This window comes from Bos taurus, chromosome 3 (assembly GCF_002263795.3).
Source record: "Bos taurus isolate L1 Dominette 01449 registration number 42190680 breed Hereford chromosome 3, ARS-UCD2.0, whole genome shotgun sequence".
Taxonomy (NCBI): Eukaryota; Metazoa; Chordata; class Mammalia; order Artiodactyla; family Bovidae; genus Bos; species Bos taurus.
The window spans coordinates 119,991,324-120,010,968 of record NC_037330.1 but is presented as its reverse complement, the minus strand read 5'-3'; the positions used below and the strand labels follow the sequence as shown (position 1 = coordinate 120,010,968).

General features: G+C 59.6%; 1 protein-coding gene across 6 annotated transcripts in view; it reads right to left on the bottom strand.

Annotated features, from left to right (window-relative positions):
* Nucleotides 1-19,645, bottom strand: part of GPR35 (G protein-coupled receptor 35) — a 35,518-nt gene that overhangs the window by 11,619 nt on the left and 4,254 nt on the right. The window contains exons 1-3 of one of the 6 annotated variants that reach the window (XM_005205067.5): nt 5,268-6,662; nt 4,555-4,735; nt 3,003-3,058 (exon numbers count right to left, since the gene is read on the bottom strand). The exons of 1 other annotated variant lie outside the window; for it this stretch is intronic. In XM_005205067.5, coding sequence (XP_005205124.1) covers nt 3,003-3,058; nt 4,555-4,728 — 230 coding nt within the window. In that variant the 5' untranslated portion in view covers nt 4,729-4,735; nt 5,268-6,662. Of the gene's footprint in view, nt 1-3,002; nt 3,059-4,554; nt 6,674-19,645 lie in introns of those variants that run through there. 4 more of the 6 variants (XM_024990336.2, XM_024990335.2, XM_002686591.6 and 1 more) reach the window with 4 other exon arrangements.

Genomic DNA, 19,645 nt, shown 5'->3' with positions numbered 1-19,645 from the left:
GGACATCAACTCTGCGAGATTATCAGGGTGCACGCGAGCCTTGCAGGAAATGCCCTGTTCGTGGGGCCTCTCCCTGGGGGTGGAAAAGGTTTGGGGGGGGTCAAGTCCCATGGTCCAGCTCAAACAGCATGGGGTCCCCAGAAGCCATGACAACCCACTCAGGTCCTGCCTACCCCAGGCAAGGGCGCGGGGCCCCTGGGCAGGGGTGGGCGGCGGCCGGGGCTCAGAGAGCTCAGCTGTGGGGGCACCGCCACTTCCTGCTGGGGGAGGCAGCCCCTGGAGAAGGGCGGCACCCCAGAGGCTCCGCTTCCTGCTCCCACCGTGGTGGCGGGTCAGTCCGCTCCCCCAGCGGGGTGGGAAGCCACCCTCGCTGCGGCGCTGAGGTGCCTTTGTCAGTCCCACACCCTAAGTGGGATCTGGGGCAGAGAGTGGACTGCTGACCCCCGTTGTCTGGGCGCCGAGGAGTCCTCTGGAGCTGGGAGCCCAACTTAGAAATAGCCCAGGACCTGGGACAGGTTTCACAAAGCCGCGTTCACTGTGCTAGGGCCCCCCTCAGACCCCTCCCTTCTAGCTTCAGACACTGGTCTCAGCCCACGAGAGACTTCAGAGACTCGAGTGAGGGGGACGAGGCCCCAGGAGTCACCCCAAGTTCCTCTGCATCGCTGCATATGAGGGACGTCCCGGTGCCAGACCATCAGCCCCTACAGGGTTCTCCAACAGGTTACCCGCTGAGGTTCAGAACCCTGGCACAGCCTTCGCCTGCTGAGACCCCCTCACCCTCACCCTCTGAGACGCCCTCACCCTCACCCCTGAGACCCCGTCATGGCCCTCACCCTCTGAGACCCCGTCATGGCCCTCACCCTCTGAGACCCCATCACCCTTACCCTTTGAGACCTTGTCACGGCCCTCACCCCTGAGACCCCGTCACCCTCACCCCTGAGACCCCCTCACCCTCACACTCTGAGACCCCCTCACCCTCACCCCTGAGACCCCGTCACGGCCCTCACCCTCTGAGACCCCATCACGGCCCTCACCCCTGAGACCCCCTCACCCTCACCCTCTGAGACGCCCTCACCCTCACCCCTGAGACCCCCTCACCCTCACACTCTGAGACCCCCTCACCCTCACCCCTGAGACCCTGTCACGGCCCTCACCCTCTGAGACCCCCTCACCTTCACCCTCTGAGACCCCGTCACCCTCACCCCTGAGACCCCGTCACGGCCCTCACCCTCTGAGACCCCCTCACCTTCACCCTCTGAGACCCCCTCACCCTCACCCCTGAGACCCCGTCACGGCCCTCACCCTCTGAGACCCCCTCACCTTCACCCTCTGAGACCCCGTCACCCTCAACCCTGAGACCCCGTCACGGCCCTCACCCCTGAGACCCCCTCATCCTCACCCCTGAGTCCCTGTCAAGGCCCTCACCCTCTGAGACCCCGTCACGGCCCTCACCCCTGAGACCCCATCACAGCCCTCACTCCTGAGACCCCCTCACCCTCACCCTCTGAGACCCTATCACGGCCCTCACCCTCTGAGATCCTGTTACAGCCTTCACCCTCTGAGACCCCGTCACGGCCCTCACCCGAGACCCCGTCACGGCCCTCACCCCTGAGACCCCGTCACGGCCCTCACCCTCTGAGACCCCGTCACGGCCCTCACCCCTGAGACCCCATCACGGCCCTCACCCTCTGAGACCCTGTCACGGCCCTCACCCTCTGAGACCCCATCACCCTTACGCTTTGAGACCCCGTCACGGCCCTCACCCCTGAGACCCTGTCACGGCCCTCACCCTCTGAGATCCTGTTACAGCCCTCACCCTCTGAGACCCCGTCACGGCCCTCACCCCTGAGACCCCATCACGGCCCTCACCCTCTGAGACCCTGTCACGGCCCTTACCCTTTGAGACCCCGTCACGGCCCTTACCCTTTGAGACCCCGTCACAGCCCTCACCCCTGAGACCCCATCACGGCCCTCACCTTCTGAGACCCCGTCACGGCCCTCACCCTCTGAGACCCCATCACGGCCCTCACCCTCTGAGACCCTGTCACGGCCCTTACCCTTTGAGACCCCATCACGGCCCTTACCCTTTGAGACCCCGTCACGGCCCTCACCCCTGAGACCCCGTCACGGCCCTCACCCCTGAGACCCCATCACGGCCCTCACCCTCTGAGACCCTGTTACAGCCCTCACCCTCTGAGACCCCGTCACGGCCCTCACCCCTGAGACCCCGTCACGGCCCTCACCTTCTGAGACCCCGTCACGGCCCTCACCCTCTGAGACCCCCTCACCCTCACCCTCTGAGACCCCGTCACCCTCACCCTCTGAGACCCCATCACGGCCCTCACCCTCTGAGACCCCGTCACGCCCTCACCCCTGAGACCCCGTCACGCCCTCACCCCTGAGACCCTGTCACGGCCCTCACCCTCTGAGACCCCGTCACGGCCCTCACCCTCTGAGACTCCCTCACCCTCACCCTCTGAGACCCCGTCACCCTCACCCTCTGAGACCCCGTCACGCCCTCACCCCTGAGACCCCGTCACGGCCCTCACCCTCTGAGACCCCGTCACGGCCCTCACCCTCTGAGACCCCGTCACGGCCCTCACCCTCTGAGACCCCCTCACCCTCACCCTCTGAGACCCCATCACCCTCACCCTCTGAGACCCCCTCACCCTCACCCTCTGAGACCCTATCACGGCCCTCACCCTCTGAGATCCTGTTACAGCCCTCACCCTCTGAGACCCTGTCACAGCCCTCACCCTCTGAGATCCTGTTACAGCCCTCACCCTCTGAGACCCTGTCACGGCCCTCACCCTCTGAGATCCTGTTACAGCCCTCACCCTCTGAGACCCTGTCACGGCCCTCACCCTCTGAGATCCTGTTACAGCCCTCACCCTCTGAGACCCCGTCATGGCCCTCACCCTCTGAGACCCTGTCACCGTCACCCTCTGAGACGCCGTTACAGCCCTCACCCTCTGAGACCCCCGGCCCCTGCAGGCACTGACCTGACTCGCTGGTTCCCTCCTGAGCTGCTGACGCCTCGACAGGTCCTGCCGAAGGGCTGGTGGGGAAGCGGGGCCGGGTGAGCCGGGTCCCTGCACCGTCCTGACCGCACCCTCAGCGCTGGCAGGCAGTGGGCGGGCTGATGGCAGTGACAGCCCATGGGGCTCCCCACCGCCTGTGCCAGCCCAGACCAGGGCTGCCTGGGGGACTCCTGGGAGAGGAAGTGGGAGGCCAGCGGCCGCCTCTGTTGACACCCCAGAGAAGCAGTGGTCTTTCTGGAGACAGCAGAGCCAGAGGTCGAGACCTCCCGTGGTGCAGAGGCACCTTCCCCGTCATCTCCCGGGCGGGGCCCCTGTGTCTGCGGTCAGTGCCCCCACCCTCCCCCGCGTCCTGGCAGGAAGGCCCTGCACCTTCGCACGCACAGCAGCATAGCACAGCCCACTCCGGGTGGGCTTCCTGCTGCTCTGCTCCAGTGCCCGACTCCCCCCGCCCCTCCACCAGCTAGCCTCCTCACCGCCCCTCTGCAGAAGCTGTCCTTGCAGACCACCCCCTCCCCTTCTAGAATGTTCTCTCTGCGGCTCCTCCAGGCCCTCCTGGAGTTGTGTTCCCTCCCCTCTGAGCTCAGGGCCCCAGACCCTGCTCAAAGGGACCGCTCCGCCCTCCCCTTGCATCTGAGGACAGCGCCTTGTCCCCTCGGCTTGGGCCATCCGCACCTGACCTCAGTACCTCTCCCTGCATGGCCTGCGAGGGGCTGGGGCAAGTTCGACCCCACCCTGCCCGTTTCCACAGGCAGAACCTGGGGCTCCATGAAGGGGACTGGCTGGCCTCCTGACTCGGGAACCAGGGACCCTGCCCTGAGGAGGGGATTGGGCTCACCCTGCAGACCAGGCTGGAGGGTCCCACTGGCTCCTCCCCTACCGTCCCTCCTCTCTGACCATCTCCTCCCCACCAGGCCCCAGCCTCCACAGCCCTCCGCGCCCCTCTGCAACCTGGCGTTCAGCCATAGACCTTCTCCTGAATTTTTCCCGTGCCCTGGTCCTGGCTTGTGGCCAGGACCCCTCCTGCTCCTGCACAGGGCAGGGCCTCACAAGTCCCATTCACGGGTCAGCAGGGCCCAGCGGAGGAATCAACTGGGTGGCCAGCGCCTGGGAACAAGCAGAGTCTTGGCCAGAGCAGGCGCGTGTAAACATGAGTGGCTGAGGCCTGGAGTGGGGTGCAGCCCCCCCGCCGCCCCACCCCACAGCCCTTCCCTCCACTGGCCCTGCAGCCGACTCACCATCCCCCCACCGTGGAGGGAGGGCAGGGCTGGGTCCTTTCCTCCAGGTCCACTGGGTTCCCTGGGGTCCAAGAGGGCTGGCCCCACCAGGCTGGCTTCAGAGTCCAGACCAGACCCATTCCCACTGCCGGGCGGGCTCAGAGCCCTAAGGCGCCCTCTGCAGAGCAGGGCAGGCAGGGCCCCACGGCCCCGCTGCTGCTGCAACCTCAGGCTCAGACAGGGCTCCGTCTCCGAGGTCCCCACCCTCACTGCTCAGTGCCCCTGGCCCCAGCACCTACCTCTCCTGCTTCACACCTGCCCAAGAGCCTGTGTGGCAGCCTGTGGCGGGTAGGGGTCCAAATGCGGGACTGAAGGCAGGGGCTCCTTCTGCCCTGGGGTCTTGGCCCTTCACCCCTCGGAATAGTTGGAGTTTGAGAGAAAATAGTGCTGGCAATGCTGCAGGAGGTTGGCATCCCTGCCCTGTCCAGATGAACCTCTTCCAGGGAAGTGCCCGGGAGGCGGGGTCGCTCCCTAGGAGGCTGCTGGGTGTGCCCAGGGCCCCCATCCCCATCCCCATGCTTGGCCCTGGGAACCGCGCTGCCTCCAGGACCCCTTTCCTCCACCACCGCCACCCCCAGTCTCCTCACCTGGGGTGGGAGTGGTGTCCCCGCCATCAGGGGCCAGAGGCGGGGGACTCCCGGCCCAGGTCCAGGAGTCCTGAAAGCGGGGGACTCAGGACCCGCCCAGAATGAGGGCAAAGGACCCTGAGGACACCCAGGTGGGATGTCACGAGCCTCGCAGTGTGGCCACTGGCCGAGGGCCTTCACGCCTCAGCGGTCCTCCCCAGGGCTCCGTGACTGTGTGCCCACTCTGGCCTGGCTCTACACTGGTCTGCCCCCTTCCGTGCCCACCTAGCTGCCTCACTCGTGGGCACCACGCTGGATACGGCTGGCAGGGCGTTGGGGAGATGGCCCTGGGGGACGCACCCGGCACAGGGGGAGCCTACACTCACCTCGTGGGGTTCACAGAGGGCAGGTCAGGACGGGAGGCTTCCAGAAGGAGGCAGCCCTGAAGCCGACCCGGGAGGTGGGCGGAGCGGAGTGGGGAAGGGCTTCCTGCAAGATGGAAGGGCGGGAGCCGCGGTGCCTCTGCGCTGGAAGGGGAGGCTGGAGGCGGGGCGGGCCGGCCTCGCTTTCACAATCTGGGCACAGCTGGGCGGAGGGGGGCAGCGCTGTTCGCGGGGAGACGTGGCCCCTAGTGTGGGCGCAGGGGCTCCCGTCACCGGCCACCGCAGCCTGAGGCAAAGGAGCGCTGGTCCTACCGGCCGCCTTGTCTGACACTGCTTCTCCGCTGCTCCTGGACCTTGCCTTGTCTCCGGTGTATTGCACGGGAAGACAGTTTACCCTGATTACTGACCGTGGGCCCTTAGATGTAGGGGTGGGGGCAGCACCTCGCTGGCCTCGCCCAGCCCCAGCCCTGCCCCAGTCACCTCGGGGAGGGGGCCAAGGGCACCCCGGGGGCCGGGCCTCTGGGCCTCAGGCTCAGCCTTCTGTTGCTGCCAGCACTTTCTGTTCCCCTCTTCTCAAAACCGGGCTGGGAAACATCCCCGCCACCACCGCTGGTCTGGCCCCAAACCGGCCTGGGGCCTGTTATTCGCCTGCTGTCACTGTAGTGGGCAAGGCAGGGGTGACTATGGGACACCACTCGGGGGGTGGAGGAGGAGGGGGAACACCCGTGGAGGCTGCCGGGGGTGGGGACACTGCTGGGGGAAGAGAGGGGAGGGGAGGGCATGCAGCTCGTCCCACCCACGACTGACACAACGCACAGCTCCCCCCACCCCGGGCTCACCCCTCACCCCTGGGACCATCCTCACTCCAGGCTCAGCCCTCACCCTCACCCCACCCCAGGCTCAGCCCTCACCCCTGGGGGCCATCCTCACCTGACCCCGGCCTCACCCCTGGGACCATCCTCAACCCAGGCTCAGACCTCACCCCTGGGACCATCCTCAGCCCAGGCTTAGCCCTCACCCCTGAGGACCATCCTCACCCCAGGCTCACCCCTCACCCCTGGGGACCATCCTCACCCCACCCCAGGCTCACCCTTAACCTCAGGGGCCATCCTCACCCCAGGCTCACCCCTCACCCCTGGGGACCATCCTCACCCCAGGCTCACCCTTCACCCCTGGGGACCATCCTCACCCCAGGCTCACCCCTCACCCCCGGGGGCCATCCTCACCTGACCCCGGCCTCACCCCTGGGACCATCCTCACCCCAGGCTCACCCCTCACCCCTGAGGACCATCCTCACCCCAGGCTTAGCCCTCACCCCTGAGGACCATCCTCACCACAGGCTCACCCCTCAGCCCCGGGGGCCATCCTCACCCCAGGCTCAGCCCTCACCCCTGGGGCACCATCCTCACCCCACCCCAGGCTCACCACCCACCCCTTGGGACCATCCTCCCCACCACCTCACAGGAAAATGAGGCCCCATCTTGAGGAAACACCATTGAACTCTACCCCAGGCCTGAAGACGGCAGGCCCTGTTCCCCTGGGCTGTCTGCCCCCCCGACACTGTCCTGAGGCCTTGGGCTCAGGTGTGTCCTGAGCCGCCAGGCCGGCCTCAGGGACCCGAGGAAGGCAGGGTACTGGACTCTTTCCAGCCAGGCTGCTCGCTCGCCCCTCCTCCCTGGGGTCCCCCCACGGCAGCCGCTCCACCTCCAGGCACGTCCCTCTGGGGGTCTGGGCCCCCCATTGGCTGTTTCTTCCTGGACTCGCACCCTCCATCTTCCTGCAGGCCGGTCCCTCATGAAGGGGAAGTTGGATGAGCCCAGCTCTGCCCCCAGCCCCCCAAGGGACCCCGCAGGCCTGAGCTGTCGAGAGCCACCTGGGGACGGTGTCCCCTGTGAGTGGACGGCGGGGAACAGCCAGCATGGGCAGGGGCCGGGGGCCGGCTTCTGTCCTTGGGCCCATCACCGTGCCTTGGCTGGACTCCTGCCTGCTGGACGCTCACTCCCGAGTCACCGGCTGAGGTGACACAGGGGACAGGACTCTGCTGTAAGACCAGGCGGCCTCGGTCCTCGTGGGGCAGGCTGCCTGGGCGTCTCTGTACTAGACCCGCTATTTTGACATACAGTTGAACTTTTCCACAAAACAAGTTTATAGAAATGGAGAAGCGGTGTGCAGCGGGGGTCGGCAGTGGGTGGGCGGTGAACTGGCCCCTCAGCCCCGGGATGTGGCTGCCTGGCTGCAGCTCTTCGGCGTGACACGCCCTCCCTCCACTCGAGACTTGTCCTGTGTGAGGCTCACCCTGCCACCACCACAGGCCCTCGGATGTGACCTGTGACTCATCTCCACGCACTGACCACCGGCCTATCAGATGGGACTGCCGCGGAAGTGGTTGAGGGGTAAGGAGAGCCAAGGCCTCAACCCGACCGTGGGGGTGGAGGGCCGGGGACGGGCACAGCCCCAGCAGCTCTGCCACCCGCCTCCTCACCTCCTCAGTGAGAAGTGCAGGGCGCCAGGGACCCCGCCTCCCGCCCCGCCCCCACCGGGCTGGGGGCAGGGACCCCCACGGCCGGTGCCGGGGGCCCTCCCAGGAACCCTCCAGCCCCTGCAGTGGCCGCCTCCACCGCTCCAGGAAGCACTCTGCGGCCTGAAGCCTGCCTGCTCAACCGCCCGCCCCACACTCTCCATCGCTCAGCACCTGTGGCTGAGCGGGGAGCAGGCTGGGGGCCAGAGAGCAGGACCTGGCTGTGCCCGGGGCGGGCTATTCCCACACAGGCTCCTGCTCCCGCTCCCGCTCCAGGGGCGGAGTCCGGGGGGACACAGCCAGGCCCAGGGGAGCAACCAGGCTCGGGAAGGCCGTGGAGGATGCGCAGCCACGCGGCCTGCCCGCTCAGGGCCTCTGGCTTGCACTGCGCCCTGGGCCCTCCTGCTGGTGAGCCCACGAGGGGCAGGTGTTGGGGGGCCCAGGGACGACCGCTCTGTTTCCAGAAAGGAGCCGCTCACTCGGGCAGCGGAGCCCGCGGTCCTCTGGTCAGACGACCAGCACACCAGACGCCCTCCAGGCTCTGGACTGCCGCTGCGCCTGTGACCGCCGCTCAGGCCAGGGGCCTGGTGGCCAGAGGGCACATGTCCAGGGCGCGTACTCCCAGTCCTGCGCCCGGGGTGGGCAGCCCTGCGCTCTTACCACACGCTTCCCCGAGGCCCCCAGGCCCCTCGTGCTTCCAGACAGACCCCCTCAGCCCTACTGTCCTCTGTAGCCCCTGCCACAGCCCTTCGCCCTGGACCCCAGGGTGCCCGAGAGAGGCCGAGCCAGTCCTTTCCCAGCTGGGAGGCTTGTCCCAGGGAGAGAAACCGCACAGCTGGGGCCCCTGAGCGGTTGTGAGGCTCTGCTGGCCTGGCCTGGCTGCCCCCAGGGTCACCTCCGGCTCCCCCTTGGGGAGTAGTTGGGCCTGAGAGGTGGACCTGTCGTTCTGGCCCACAGAATCGGACCCACAGGCTGGGCAGGGGGGCCCCGGGCTTCCCAGTGCCTGGTCCTTGCACCCCGTCCCGCCAACAGTAGCGTTACTCAGGGGCCAGGGCCAGGGGCAGCTCTCCTCCTGCAAACCCACCTCAGACATCACGGGCAGGCAGAGCCCAGACGGGGACACGTGAGCACCACCCCACCTCCCTGGCCTGGCTGGGCTGAGGAAGGGGTCCCCGGCGGCTCATGGGGCCTCCTTCAGGGTGGCTGCCAGGCTGCCCGCTCTGCCTCCTGCTCTGAACCCTGGGATCCCCCACAGCCCCCCACAGTGGTGAGGAGCTGGTATGGCTGGCCACAGGTTCCTGCCTCCCCCAGGGCCTCCTTCCCCTTTCTCTGCCTGGGGTTTGTCTGCCTGGAAGGACCACTGCCCCACACCAGCCCCCCTCCTGGGGACACCGCCTCCCTGCGGCCTCCGACCACCAGCACCCGCCTGGTCTCGGGCCTCCCTTCCCAGCAGAGATGGCCATCTGGGCCTGCCCCGTCCAGGCAGCCCCTGCCCACTCTCTGCCCCCCTTCCTCTCCAGGCACCCACTCCCTGCAGGGGTCCCTGCAGCCCGACAGCGGCTCCCAGGCCCTGCTCCCCGGTGGCAACCTCAGGCTGGGGAGTCTGGTGGGCAGAGAGCAGGCATGTGCCTCACACATGTCATCCTCACCTTGAAGTCAGCAACCAGGTTCAGAGCACCCCGGGGCTCTGTCTCTCCACGAGGGGGTCCTCCGCCCCTGCCCCCAAGGGCAGGCGGCCTCCAGTTCAGGCTGGTATGAGCCAGTCTGTCTGGGGAGAGCCCAACTTGATCAGCACCCCAGCGATGCTGAGGCAGGAGGCCCTCTGGAGGGTGGGCAAGATGCCGACCGGTAGAGCGACAGCTGGACGGTTCACAGAGAAGGAGGTGGAAGCGGCTCGAAAGAGGGCCCTCAGTGTGTAGGGAGCGGGAGCCCTGTCTCCCGTCAGGTGGGCCAGAGCCAAGTCTGACAACCATCCATGGGGGGAGGACACCCTTGGACACTCTCCTCTGACCTCTAACCCCCCGGAGGGGCACTGGGCAGAATCCAGCTTTGACCCCATAACCCCACCTCTGGGAATCTCCTCCACGGATGGACGGTGGACCTAGGGAGAGGGTGCAGGAGAGGCTGACCTGCAGTGCTGCAGGGCAGCGACAGCCTGGACCCCGCTCAGACAGCTGTCCACGGGCCTGGGTGGTGTGGCGTCTGTCCCGTCCCCACCACGCAGAACTGGGCAGTTGCAAAAAGGGAAGAGAAATGTCTTTGTACACAAGTGTATGGTTATCTCCAGGATATACAGCTAAGTGAAAAAAGGATGTTGATGCTCATATATTTATGTAGGAGCAGAAGGCTATATTTTTACAAATGGAAGAATAAGCCATAACATTTGTTTAAAATTAAATTGCTACCTACAGGGACTAGGCAGAAAAGAGGTGAAGGGGGAGAGGGATCGAAACTGGACTTCGGTGAATATTTTGTTTGTAGATTTGGCTTTGGAACCAGGTAAATATTTATGCAATTACTAAATTAAATTACATTATATTTTAAAAGGGATTCTTGAACTTGAAAGCAAGGTGAAGACAATTAATTTGCAAGATCAGTTGGTAGCATAACCCTACCAAATTCTTCCAAGTGATTTTAAAATCCAGTATTTCGATTGTACATCCTTACAACCTGACAACAAAGAGAATGGCTAAAACGTTCCATTGTGTGTAATCACCTTCCAACTATTTTAAAGACACTGTTTTTCCTGTACGTCTGTGTAACTCAATGATTTTTGTAAAAGTGCATCTTAAATTATTTTCAGTAACCATGTTGTTGATAAGAGTGTGAGGTTTTTATTTTGAGACTGTTGTGCTATGGGATAAAGCAAGTGAATAATTGTGTTGGGTATTGTTGAGACGTCCGCTGTAGGATAAAGGTGTATCATCAATAAAACTTAGTGAAAACCAAGCAGATCTGGGGCTTCCCTGGTGGCCTAGTGGTAGACAGTCCACCTGCCAGGCAGGAGACACAGGTTCGATCCCTGGTCTGGGAGAATCCCAGGTGCCTCGGGGCACTGGAGCCTGGGTGCTGCAAACATTGAGCCTGATCTCTAGAGCCGGGGAGCCACAACTCCCAAAGCCCATGCACCACAAAGCCCGTGCTCCGAAAAAATAAACCATCGTAACGAAGCCCACGCTCCATACCGGAGGGTAGACCCGCTCGCCACAGCTAGAGAAAAGCCTGTGCAGCTGTGACGACCCAGGACAGCCAAAAACAAACAAGGACAAAAATCTACTTGAAAAAGAAAAAAAGCCAGCAGGCCTGAATTTGAGTGAAGAGTATCGGTTTGTACTCGAACTGTGTCTTATCTTAAAGATAAAGCTTCTTGGTTCTGACTGCTGATAAGGCTTAGAAACCAACATGCCTAACAGCCAGATTGTGGTCTCTGGCTAGCGTTTCTCATGAGGAGGAAGGGGGCCCGCAGAGAGAAGTAGATGCTTTTAGGTCTGGGTTGGGGAACAGATAAGATGCACCCAGAATGGCTTTTCATACCAGAAAGCAAAGCAGATCAAGACAGTCGCCAACATCAAAGGGACTCGAGAGCCAAAGCAAGCTCACTCCCCGTGGCCAAAGACAGGATCATCTAGTGTCCATAAGGAGAGTGATTTTTAACAGATTGAAACACAGTGTTCACATCCATGAATTTTCAACTGTACTTAAAAAAAAAAAAAAAAAAGTTACTTCATGAAGTGGTCCCGCCAAACCCCCCAAATCACACCTGAAACTGATCTAAGCTCTGGAGTTGGTCACCAGTGACAGGAGCTGCAGCGGGCACAGAACAGCTGGCGACACCCCAGGGGTGCCCCCGGTGACCCCTGGTCTGGGGGCCGCTCTACATGGCCAGGCCCTGAGGACAAGAGTCAAGAGGGGAGGTGAAGGGAGCTGGGGGAGGGCAGACTGGGAGTTTGGGGTTAGCAGATGTAAACTCTTATAACTCTTATAAACAGCAAGGTCTTCCTGTACAACACAGGAAACTATTTTTGGTATTCTGTGATAAACCATAATGGAAAATATGCAAAAGACTGCATATATACATACATATGTACACACACGCATACTGGGAATGACTGAGGGCAGGAGGAGAAGGGGGCGACAGAGGGCAAGATGGTTGGTTGGCATTACCCACTCCATGGACAGGAGTTTGAAGCTCCGGGAGTTGGTGATGGACAGGCAGGCCTGGCATGCTGCAGTCCAGGGGTCGCAAAGAGCCGACCACGACTTAGTGACTGAACAACAACACACATATGTATGTCTATGTATGACGGAATCACTTTCCGTACAGCAGAAGTTAACACACATTGTAAATCAACTGTGAGAAAAAAGAAGTGAAAACGTTAGCCTCTCAGTGGTGTGTGAACCCTTCGAAACCTCATGGACTGTTGCTCAACAGGCTGCTCTGTCCGTAGGATTCTCCAGGCAAGAATACTGGAGTGGGTAGCCATGCCCTTCTCCAGGGGATCTTCCGGACCCAGAGATCAAACCTGGGCCTCCTGCACTGCAGGCGGACTCTTAACCATCTAAGACACCAGGGAAGCCCAAACTCCACCTCTATTTTTTACAAAAAGGGGAGGTGAAGAGACGGGGCACACTTGGTGGTGCGCCCGTCAGGAGGGGACGTGGACTCTGGGCCTGCCAAGCTGCTGGTGGCCAGGCAGTCAGGATGCTGAGTGGAGCGCCATTTTCACAATCCAGCTTATCCACTCAGTGCGAGGGCGCGGACAAGGGCGGGGAGGGAGGGTAGCTCCACTCTTCCCCGTGGGACCGCGGGCGGGTCACACAACACGGGGGGATCTTCTCTACTGAGAAGCTCCCCCAGGTGTGGCCCTGGAGTGTGGGGGACTGAGGGGACAGGCTGAAACAGGTAGAGTCGGGGCAGAAGCACCTCAACCCAGTCCCCCCAAGGAGGCCTCGATGGCGATGCCTGATGCCCGGGCTGGGAAGGCAGGGGTGTGAAGAGCACGGCCCCGCTGGGCAGGGCTGACTGCACTCTCTGAGAAGCCGGTGGGCGAGGCCTCGCCATCACACACGGGATTCGGGATTCGGGCCTGCAGCCAGAACCCTCAGACCCCAGTGCGTCCAGATAAACAGTTGTATAGGTGCCTGTGACAGTGGGGAGCGGGAGCGCTGGCTGCTTGCCTGATGCAGGGTGGCAATGACCTTGCAGTGTGCTTGAAAGCCTTCATCTTTCATTTATGCAGAAGCTTTGGTAGATGACCTGATATAATGTCTGGTATTTGTTTTAAAACCTCCCCTCTGGTGGGGCAAGGGCAGATAAAACTGTGTGAGTCATTTGATCACTGTTGAAGTTGGGGGTGGCGGGCACTTGGAGTTCACCATAGCCTTCTTTTATGAAAATTATGCCTACTGGAGATTTTCCAAAATAAAAAGTTTTAAAAAGATGGCCAACACCCTGCTAAAAATCCACAGACAGTATGGAAAGTACATTCGGGACTTTTGACTCCCAAGTGGTGAAGGAGACGGGGTTCTCTCAGCGGTCCTGAAAAGATGAGACATCCCTGAGCATCAGAGGCTTGAGGGGCTGATGGCACAGGGCAACCCTGGGCCAACCTGTGCCCGGGAGAGGACTCCTGCCCAACAGAGAGTGGACGGGCTGTCTGAGCAGGGGGGCGGGGGCAGGGCAGACGGCGGAGCTGCACTCGGCTGACTTTCGGATGTGGTTGGTGCAGCACAGCCCCCACGGCCTGTCCATATGTGCATGCGTGCATGCATGCACACAAACACATGCACACACATACATGTGCACACGCCAAACACAGAGGCACAATCACAGGTACACATACATGTGTGCACATATAGGTATACACGCACACACACACGCACACATACAGCAGTTCGGGGCCAATCATGGGCCCGACACTCGCACTGGCTCACCCTCACGCTCTCACCTCCCCCACCCGCCTGTCCTGGGCCCCTCGCTGCAGGCCCCCCGTTTGCTCCCCTCCCCCATCTGCTGAGCCCCCTCTGGCAGGCCCCGAGCCGAGCGGCTGGTCTCCTGCTCGAGGTTGGCGTGGTGGGGCTGCACTTCTAGGAAGTCAGCAACCAGGCAGATTGTCAGATTGCAGGGCTGCGGAAAGCCGGTGGGCTGGGTGCTGCTCAGATGAGCACCCGGGACAGGGTGGGGACCGGGGAATCTGCTTCCCCGGGGGCCGCTGGCTGCCTGAGCAGCTGCTTGAGCAGGAGGGAGAGGACTTGGGGGACCAGTCCCCAGGGAAGGCCTGCAGGCCAAAAGCACAGACCCGTCGTCCTCCGTGGTCCTGCAGTGCACCCCCATACTTCACGCTCTGGAGAAGACTGGCCTGGGTCTGCTCACTGCCTGCCTGCCTCGCCCCGGGGTGCAGCTGTCTGCAGGGCCCAGCTAGAGCATATACAGTACCTCAAGCCCACCAGGCCCAAGTTCTCCAGAAAGACACCCACACGCACAGAGTCTGCTGCCTCAGTCCCTCCGCCTCCACCACTGTGTGGGCCTGGGACCAGGGGACCCTCCCCGGTCAGCGCCCAGAAACATCCTCCCTGAGGGCCTCTGGCTGCCACACCACAGACCCTGCAAACCCCCCATACACCACCTTATTCCACCTCCCAGCAGCACTTGGCAGCGGTGACCCATCCCTAGTTCTTTAAGTGTTTTAATACAACATGGACCGGATCTAGATGCACACGAGGTGCTCATGTACAGGTAAGGAGGAGGTCCTCAGATGGCCTCGAGGCCCCTGCACGCTGCCGAGACTCAGGACCACCTGGGGGCGGCGCCTGGGGGCACTCGCTAGGCGGCGCCTGGGGGCACTCGCCAGGCGGCTGCCCTCCGGCTCTGGATGGCGCCCGTGCCGTGCTCTGGTCCTCCTCTCTGGCCTTTCCTCCCACCCCTGTTCTCCATGTGGGCCCGAACTTGGTCCTTGGTCCTTGGCTGAGTTTCACGGGGCTTTTGTCACCTGATCACACTCTTCGTAACAGATTCACCCAGTCCTACTGGCCCAAGAATCGCCCCGTGCCCATGACCCTGCCAGCAGCTCCAGCTCAGACCTCTGGACTACACATGGGCTGCCCACCCGGCATCTTCTGGATATATAACACGCAATTTAAGTGCAACCTGGCCAAAACTGACCACATCGTCAAGCCCCTTCATCGCCCCCCGACTCTGTAATCTTCCTTCAAATTTCCCTCTCTCAGAAAATGAACCAAAACTGATCACATCTTCAAGCCCCTTTGTCATCCCCCACACTGCAATCTTCCTTCAGAGTTCCCTATTTCAGAGAATGATTCCTCTTGTTGCCAAGGCCAGATATTTGAGGGTCATTTTTAACACACAAATTTCCCCTGTCTCTTACATCCAATCAGTCATCCGTAAGTTAAATATGCATATTGAAAGCCCAATAGCAACCACTGAAAAGATAAAACAAAGAGGTATAATAAATAGAAAAACAGAGGAGATAAATGGACTATAAAACCAAGTATTCCAGTTAATCCAATAGTGAGGAAAAGGAGCAAAGAACAGATGAGGTAAATAGAAAACAGCAAGATGGCAGATTTAACCCAACCATACCAACAATCACATTCAATACAACTGGTCTAAATACTTCAATTAAAAGACAAAGATTATCAAATTGGATTAAAAAAGCAAGAGGTGAAAATACACTATGTAAATAATAGACATTTTACAAATAGATTCAAAGTAAAAAATGATAACAAAGGGAAAGAGTGGAAAAGATAGAAAATGAAACACTGATCATAAGAATCATAAGGGCTTCCCTGGTGGCTCAGCTGGTAAAGAATCCTGGCAATGCGGGAGACCTGGGTTCAATCCCTGGGTCAGGAAGATCTGCTGCAGAAGGCAAAGGCTACCCACTCCAGTATTCTGGCCTGGAGAATTCCGTGAACTGTATAGTCCGTGGGGTCGCAAGGAGTCAGACACGACTGAGCGACTTTCGCTACCACTGTCACTGACCATGAGAAAGTTGGGCTGCTGCTGCTGCTGCTGCTAAGTCGCTTCAGTTGTGTCCTATTCTGTGTGACCCCATAGACGGCAGCCCACCAGGCTCCCCCGTCCCTGGGATTCTCCAGGCAAGAACACTGGAGTGGGGTGCCATCGCCTTCTCCGAAGTTGGGTTGGGTATATTGGTATCTGCGTGTGTCTGTCGCTCAGTCATGTTCACCTCTTTGCGGCCCAGGGACTGTAGCCTGCCAGGCTCCTTTGTCCATGGACTTCTCCAGGCAAGAACACTGGAAATGAGCTGTCATTCCCTTCTCCAATATTGATCTCTAAGTAGATTTCAGTACAGGGAATCTTACTGGAGATAAAAGGTGAAGCTTCATAATCATCAAAGTGTTAAGTAGGTAGAATAGGGAAAAGGAGTCCAAAATGGCGGCGGCTAAAAGACAAGGAGGGTCAAAGGAAGGTCCGAGGACCAGAGTGAAGACTTCAGGCAGAACAAACAGCACTCCTGGCTAAGCCCAATTTGCATAGGGCAGGCCAGGTGGAGGAAAAACATATAAAAGGAGGAGCCAAAGCGCTTTCTCACGGATTCTCTCTCCCGCGTGCGTGCGCTCTTTTTTCTCTCTCTCTTTCTCACACTCTCCTGCTATCTTCTAAATAAAATGGAGCTGTAACACTGATTTGCCTAAGAGCTGTAGCACGGTTTGTCCAAGACCCAAGAGCTGTGACGCGCCGAGGGCTTTAATGTCCGTTGCTCCAAATCTTTGTTGTGACGAGACAAAGAACTGAGGAACATACACTCGCGTGACATCTATGGTGCCGTGACTCGGGTTTAACCTGGCTGAAACAACCCCTGCGTGGAAGAGGCCAAGCACAGCAGGAGCCCAACTCAGCGAAGCTCCCGCGCTGGAAGCAGAAGGCGAAGAAACCCAGCGCAGGGGAAGGCCCATCGTGCTGGAAACCGGGACAGCGAAAAACGAACTCAGCAGAAAGCTCACGCAGTCCAGTCTCAGATTCCAGAAGACCTCCAGTTAAGGTAAGAGGTCCTCGCTCCTATGGCTGGAGGGACCTTTACAATCTCTGGTTTCTTGTTTCCTCTAACCTGCTGCGAACAGGCGGGCGGCAGGGGCACAGTTGAGGGACTCTGGGGAGGCTGCTCCTCAGCATGTCCCAAAGGCGCTATCTGCTGAGCCCCAGTGGCTGTTACCCAAGCCGGTGGGGGTTCTTCTGTCCTTTCTCTTCTCTGTGCCAAGGATCAGACCAATGAAACTGTGAGCCCCGGTCAGATATTTAGCAAATTTTCTGGCGGGCTATGAAGGGGATTCCTTGGCACATTTTTCCCACTGCTTTTTCCTCCTGTCCTTCAGCTCTCTCCTGGGACTCAAGCCCAGCTAAAACTAGTGAAACTCAGGCTCTGATGTCTCATTGCAAACATTCATTGAGAGACAAAGCGATAAGAGGTGGATTTGTTAGGATCCAGAGAGAAGCCACGCTTCAGGGTGTGAACCATTGCAAGGGCTTGCAAGGGCAAGGGCTGCAGTCATGGAATTAGGCCTGGCTAGGTTTTGTGAGGGGGTGGAATTCATATGCTAATGAGTGAGAGGACCATCCCAGCCATTGGGGAACCACCCACTGCTCCCTCTTCTGACCTTGTGCCTTGGAGCTGTCCTGCCACCTCTGGGGTGTCTGTTGGCTTATAGATTGGGGATTAAGGTTTACTTGAATTTGACTTGTCATCTTGGACCCAATTGATTTTAATTGGTTTACATTATACCCTTGTGCTATGTCATTCTTTCAAAGGTTGTGCTCTGCTCCCTTCCCTCCTGTTTCATGCTCTTTTCCTGAGCCCCATCCAGACCCACAAGGTTGCCTCTACAATCTTCTGGAGAGACAACCAGAAAATAGCTGGCCTTGGGAGGGAAATACTCTATAATATCCAATCCCCTAATCCTACCCAGTACTGGTCACACTGGAGATCTTGGGGACGCCCAAACTCCAGTCCAGGGGGTCCCAGGAGGTCATCACGCCTTGACCTGCCTAGGGATCAGTCTTCGAAAGGTTGTCACGCCTCAACCTGTTCGGGGATCCTCTAGTCCCAGGGGTCCCAGGAGGTCGTCACACCTCGACCTGCCCAGGGACCCAATCCTCGGGAGGCTGTCATGCCTCGACCTGCCTGGGGATTCGATCTCTAGGAGGCTGTCACGCCTCAGTCTGCCTGGGGATCTGCACCCTGACCCGGGGACGCCTGGCTCTCAGGTTGCAACAGTTCTGGGTAGGATAAGCTTCAGAAAGACTCACCCCTAAGGAAGTCCACCCATGGAAACATAAAGAAGCCTATTACCTGTGGGACTGTGCCCAGTCTCAGCAATAATTCAGGAGCCCAATGAGAACCCCATTGCCTTTCTGGAGAGGCGAAAAGAGGCACTCCAGAAGTTTACCAACCTGGACTTAGACTCTTACGAGGGACGGGTGATTTTAAAGGACAAATTCCTGTCCCAGTGTGCATCAGATATCAGAATTAAGTTACAGCAGCTACAACAGCAGGACCCTGCTGCCTCTTTAGATGAGATGGTCCAGACAGCCACCAATACCTTTTATAACAGAGAACAGGAAAAGGAGGCCAAGGCCCAGGAGAAGGAGAGAAAGAAAGAGACAAGGCATTCCCAGATGCTGGCTGCCCTCCAGAGAAGCCCTATGGCAAACCCCGAGTCCTCGAGGGACAAGGCACGAGACAGATACCTGATCTGTAGACAGGCGGGACATTGGGCCAAAGAGTGTCCAAACCGTGACAAGTCTCCTAGAACGGCTTGCCACAAATGCCATCAACTGGGACACTGGGCGGCACTCTGCCCTCGGGACCCAAGAGCCTCAAGGTCAAGCGCCAAGCCTACCCTCACGACGGTTCAAGAGGACTGAAGTGGCCGCTCCAGCCAGCCCGTCTGTCACAGATAACCATCACGGGCTGGAGCCAAGGGTGCAACTGGATGTGGCAGGTAGGTCCCAGAATTCCCTGGTTGGCACAGGGGCTCCCTACTCTGTCTTGATCTCCTACTCCAGAGCCTTCTCTTCCCAAACCTGTACCACTTCGGGTGCCACAGGAAAAGCAGCTCCTAAAAGATTCACCCGAGCACTTCTTTGTTGCTGGGATGGACAAATATTTTCCCACCAGTTTCTGGTGGTCCCTGAGTGTCCTACCCCCTTATTGGGAAGAGATATACTCACTAAACTGGAGACCGCCCTTGTGATGGGAAGTTTTTCAGCCCCTAGAGCTCTACAGCTCCTGGTTACTACTGAAGGACCCATTACACCTTCAATAGAGAGGGACCAAAAACTATGGGATGACAAAATTAACCCCCAGGTGTGGGACCAGGGGATTCCTGGACGAGCCCACCAAGCTGAACCGGTCATCATTGTCCTCTGAGACCCCACTTGGTTTCCTAACTGGAAACAATACCCTCTCAAAAGAGAGGCTCGGGAGGGACTACAGCCTTTAATAGATAAATTCCTTGCTTGTGGGCTAATGGTCCCTACCAGTTCGCCATGTAACATCCCCATTCTCTCAGTAAAGAAAAAAGACGGAACCTGGCGACTGGTTCAAGATCTCCGGATCATAAATGAAGCTGTAGTCCCCTTCCATCCCACAGTACCCAATCCCTATGTAATCTTGGGAGAAATCCCACCCAGTGCCAAGTGGTTTACAGTCTTGGACCTCAAAGATGCATTTTTTTGCATACCACTGGCTAAAGAATCCCAATACCTCTTTGCCTTTGAGTGGGAGGCCCCAGGAGAAAAACACCAACAGATGACTTGGACAGTATTACCTCAGGGGTTCAGAGATAGCCCCCACCTGTTTGGACAGGCCCTTAGCCGGGA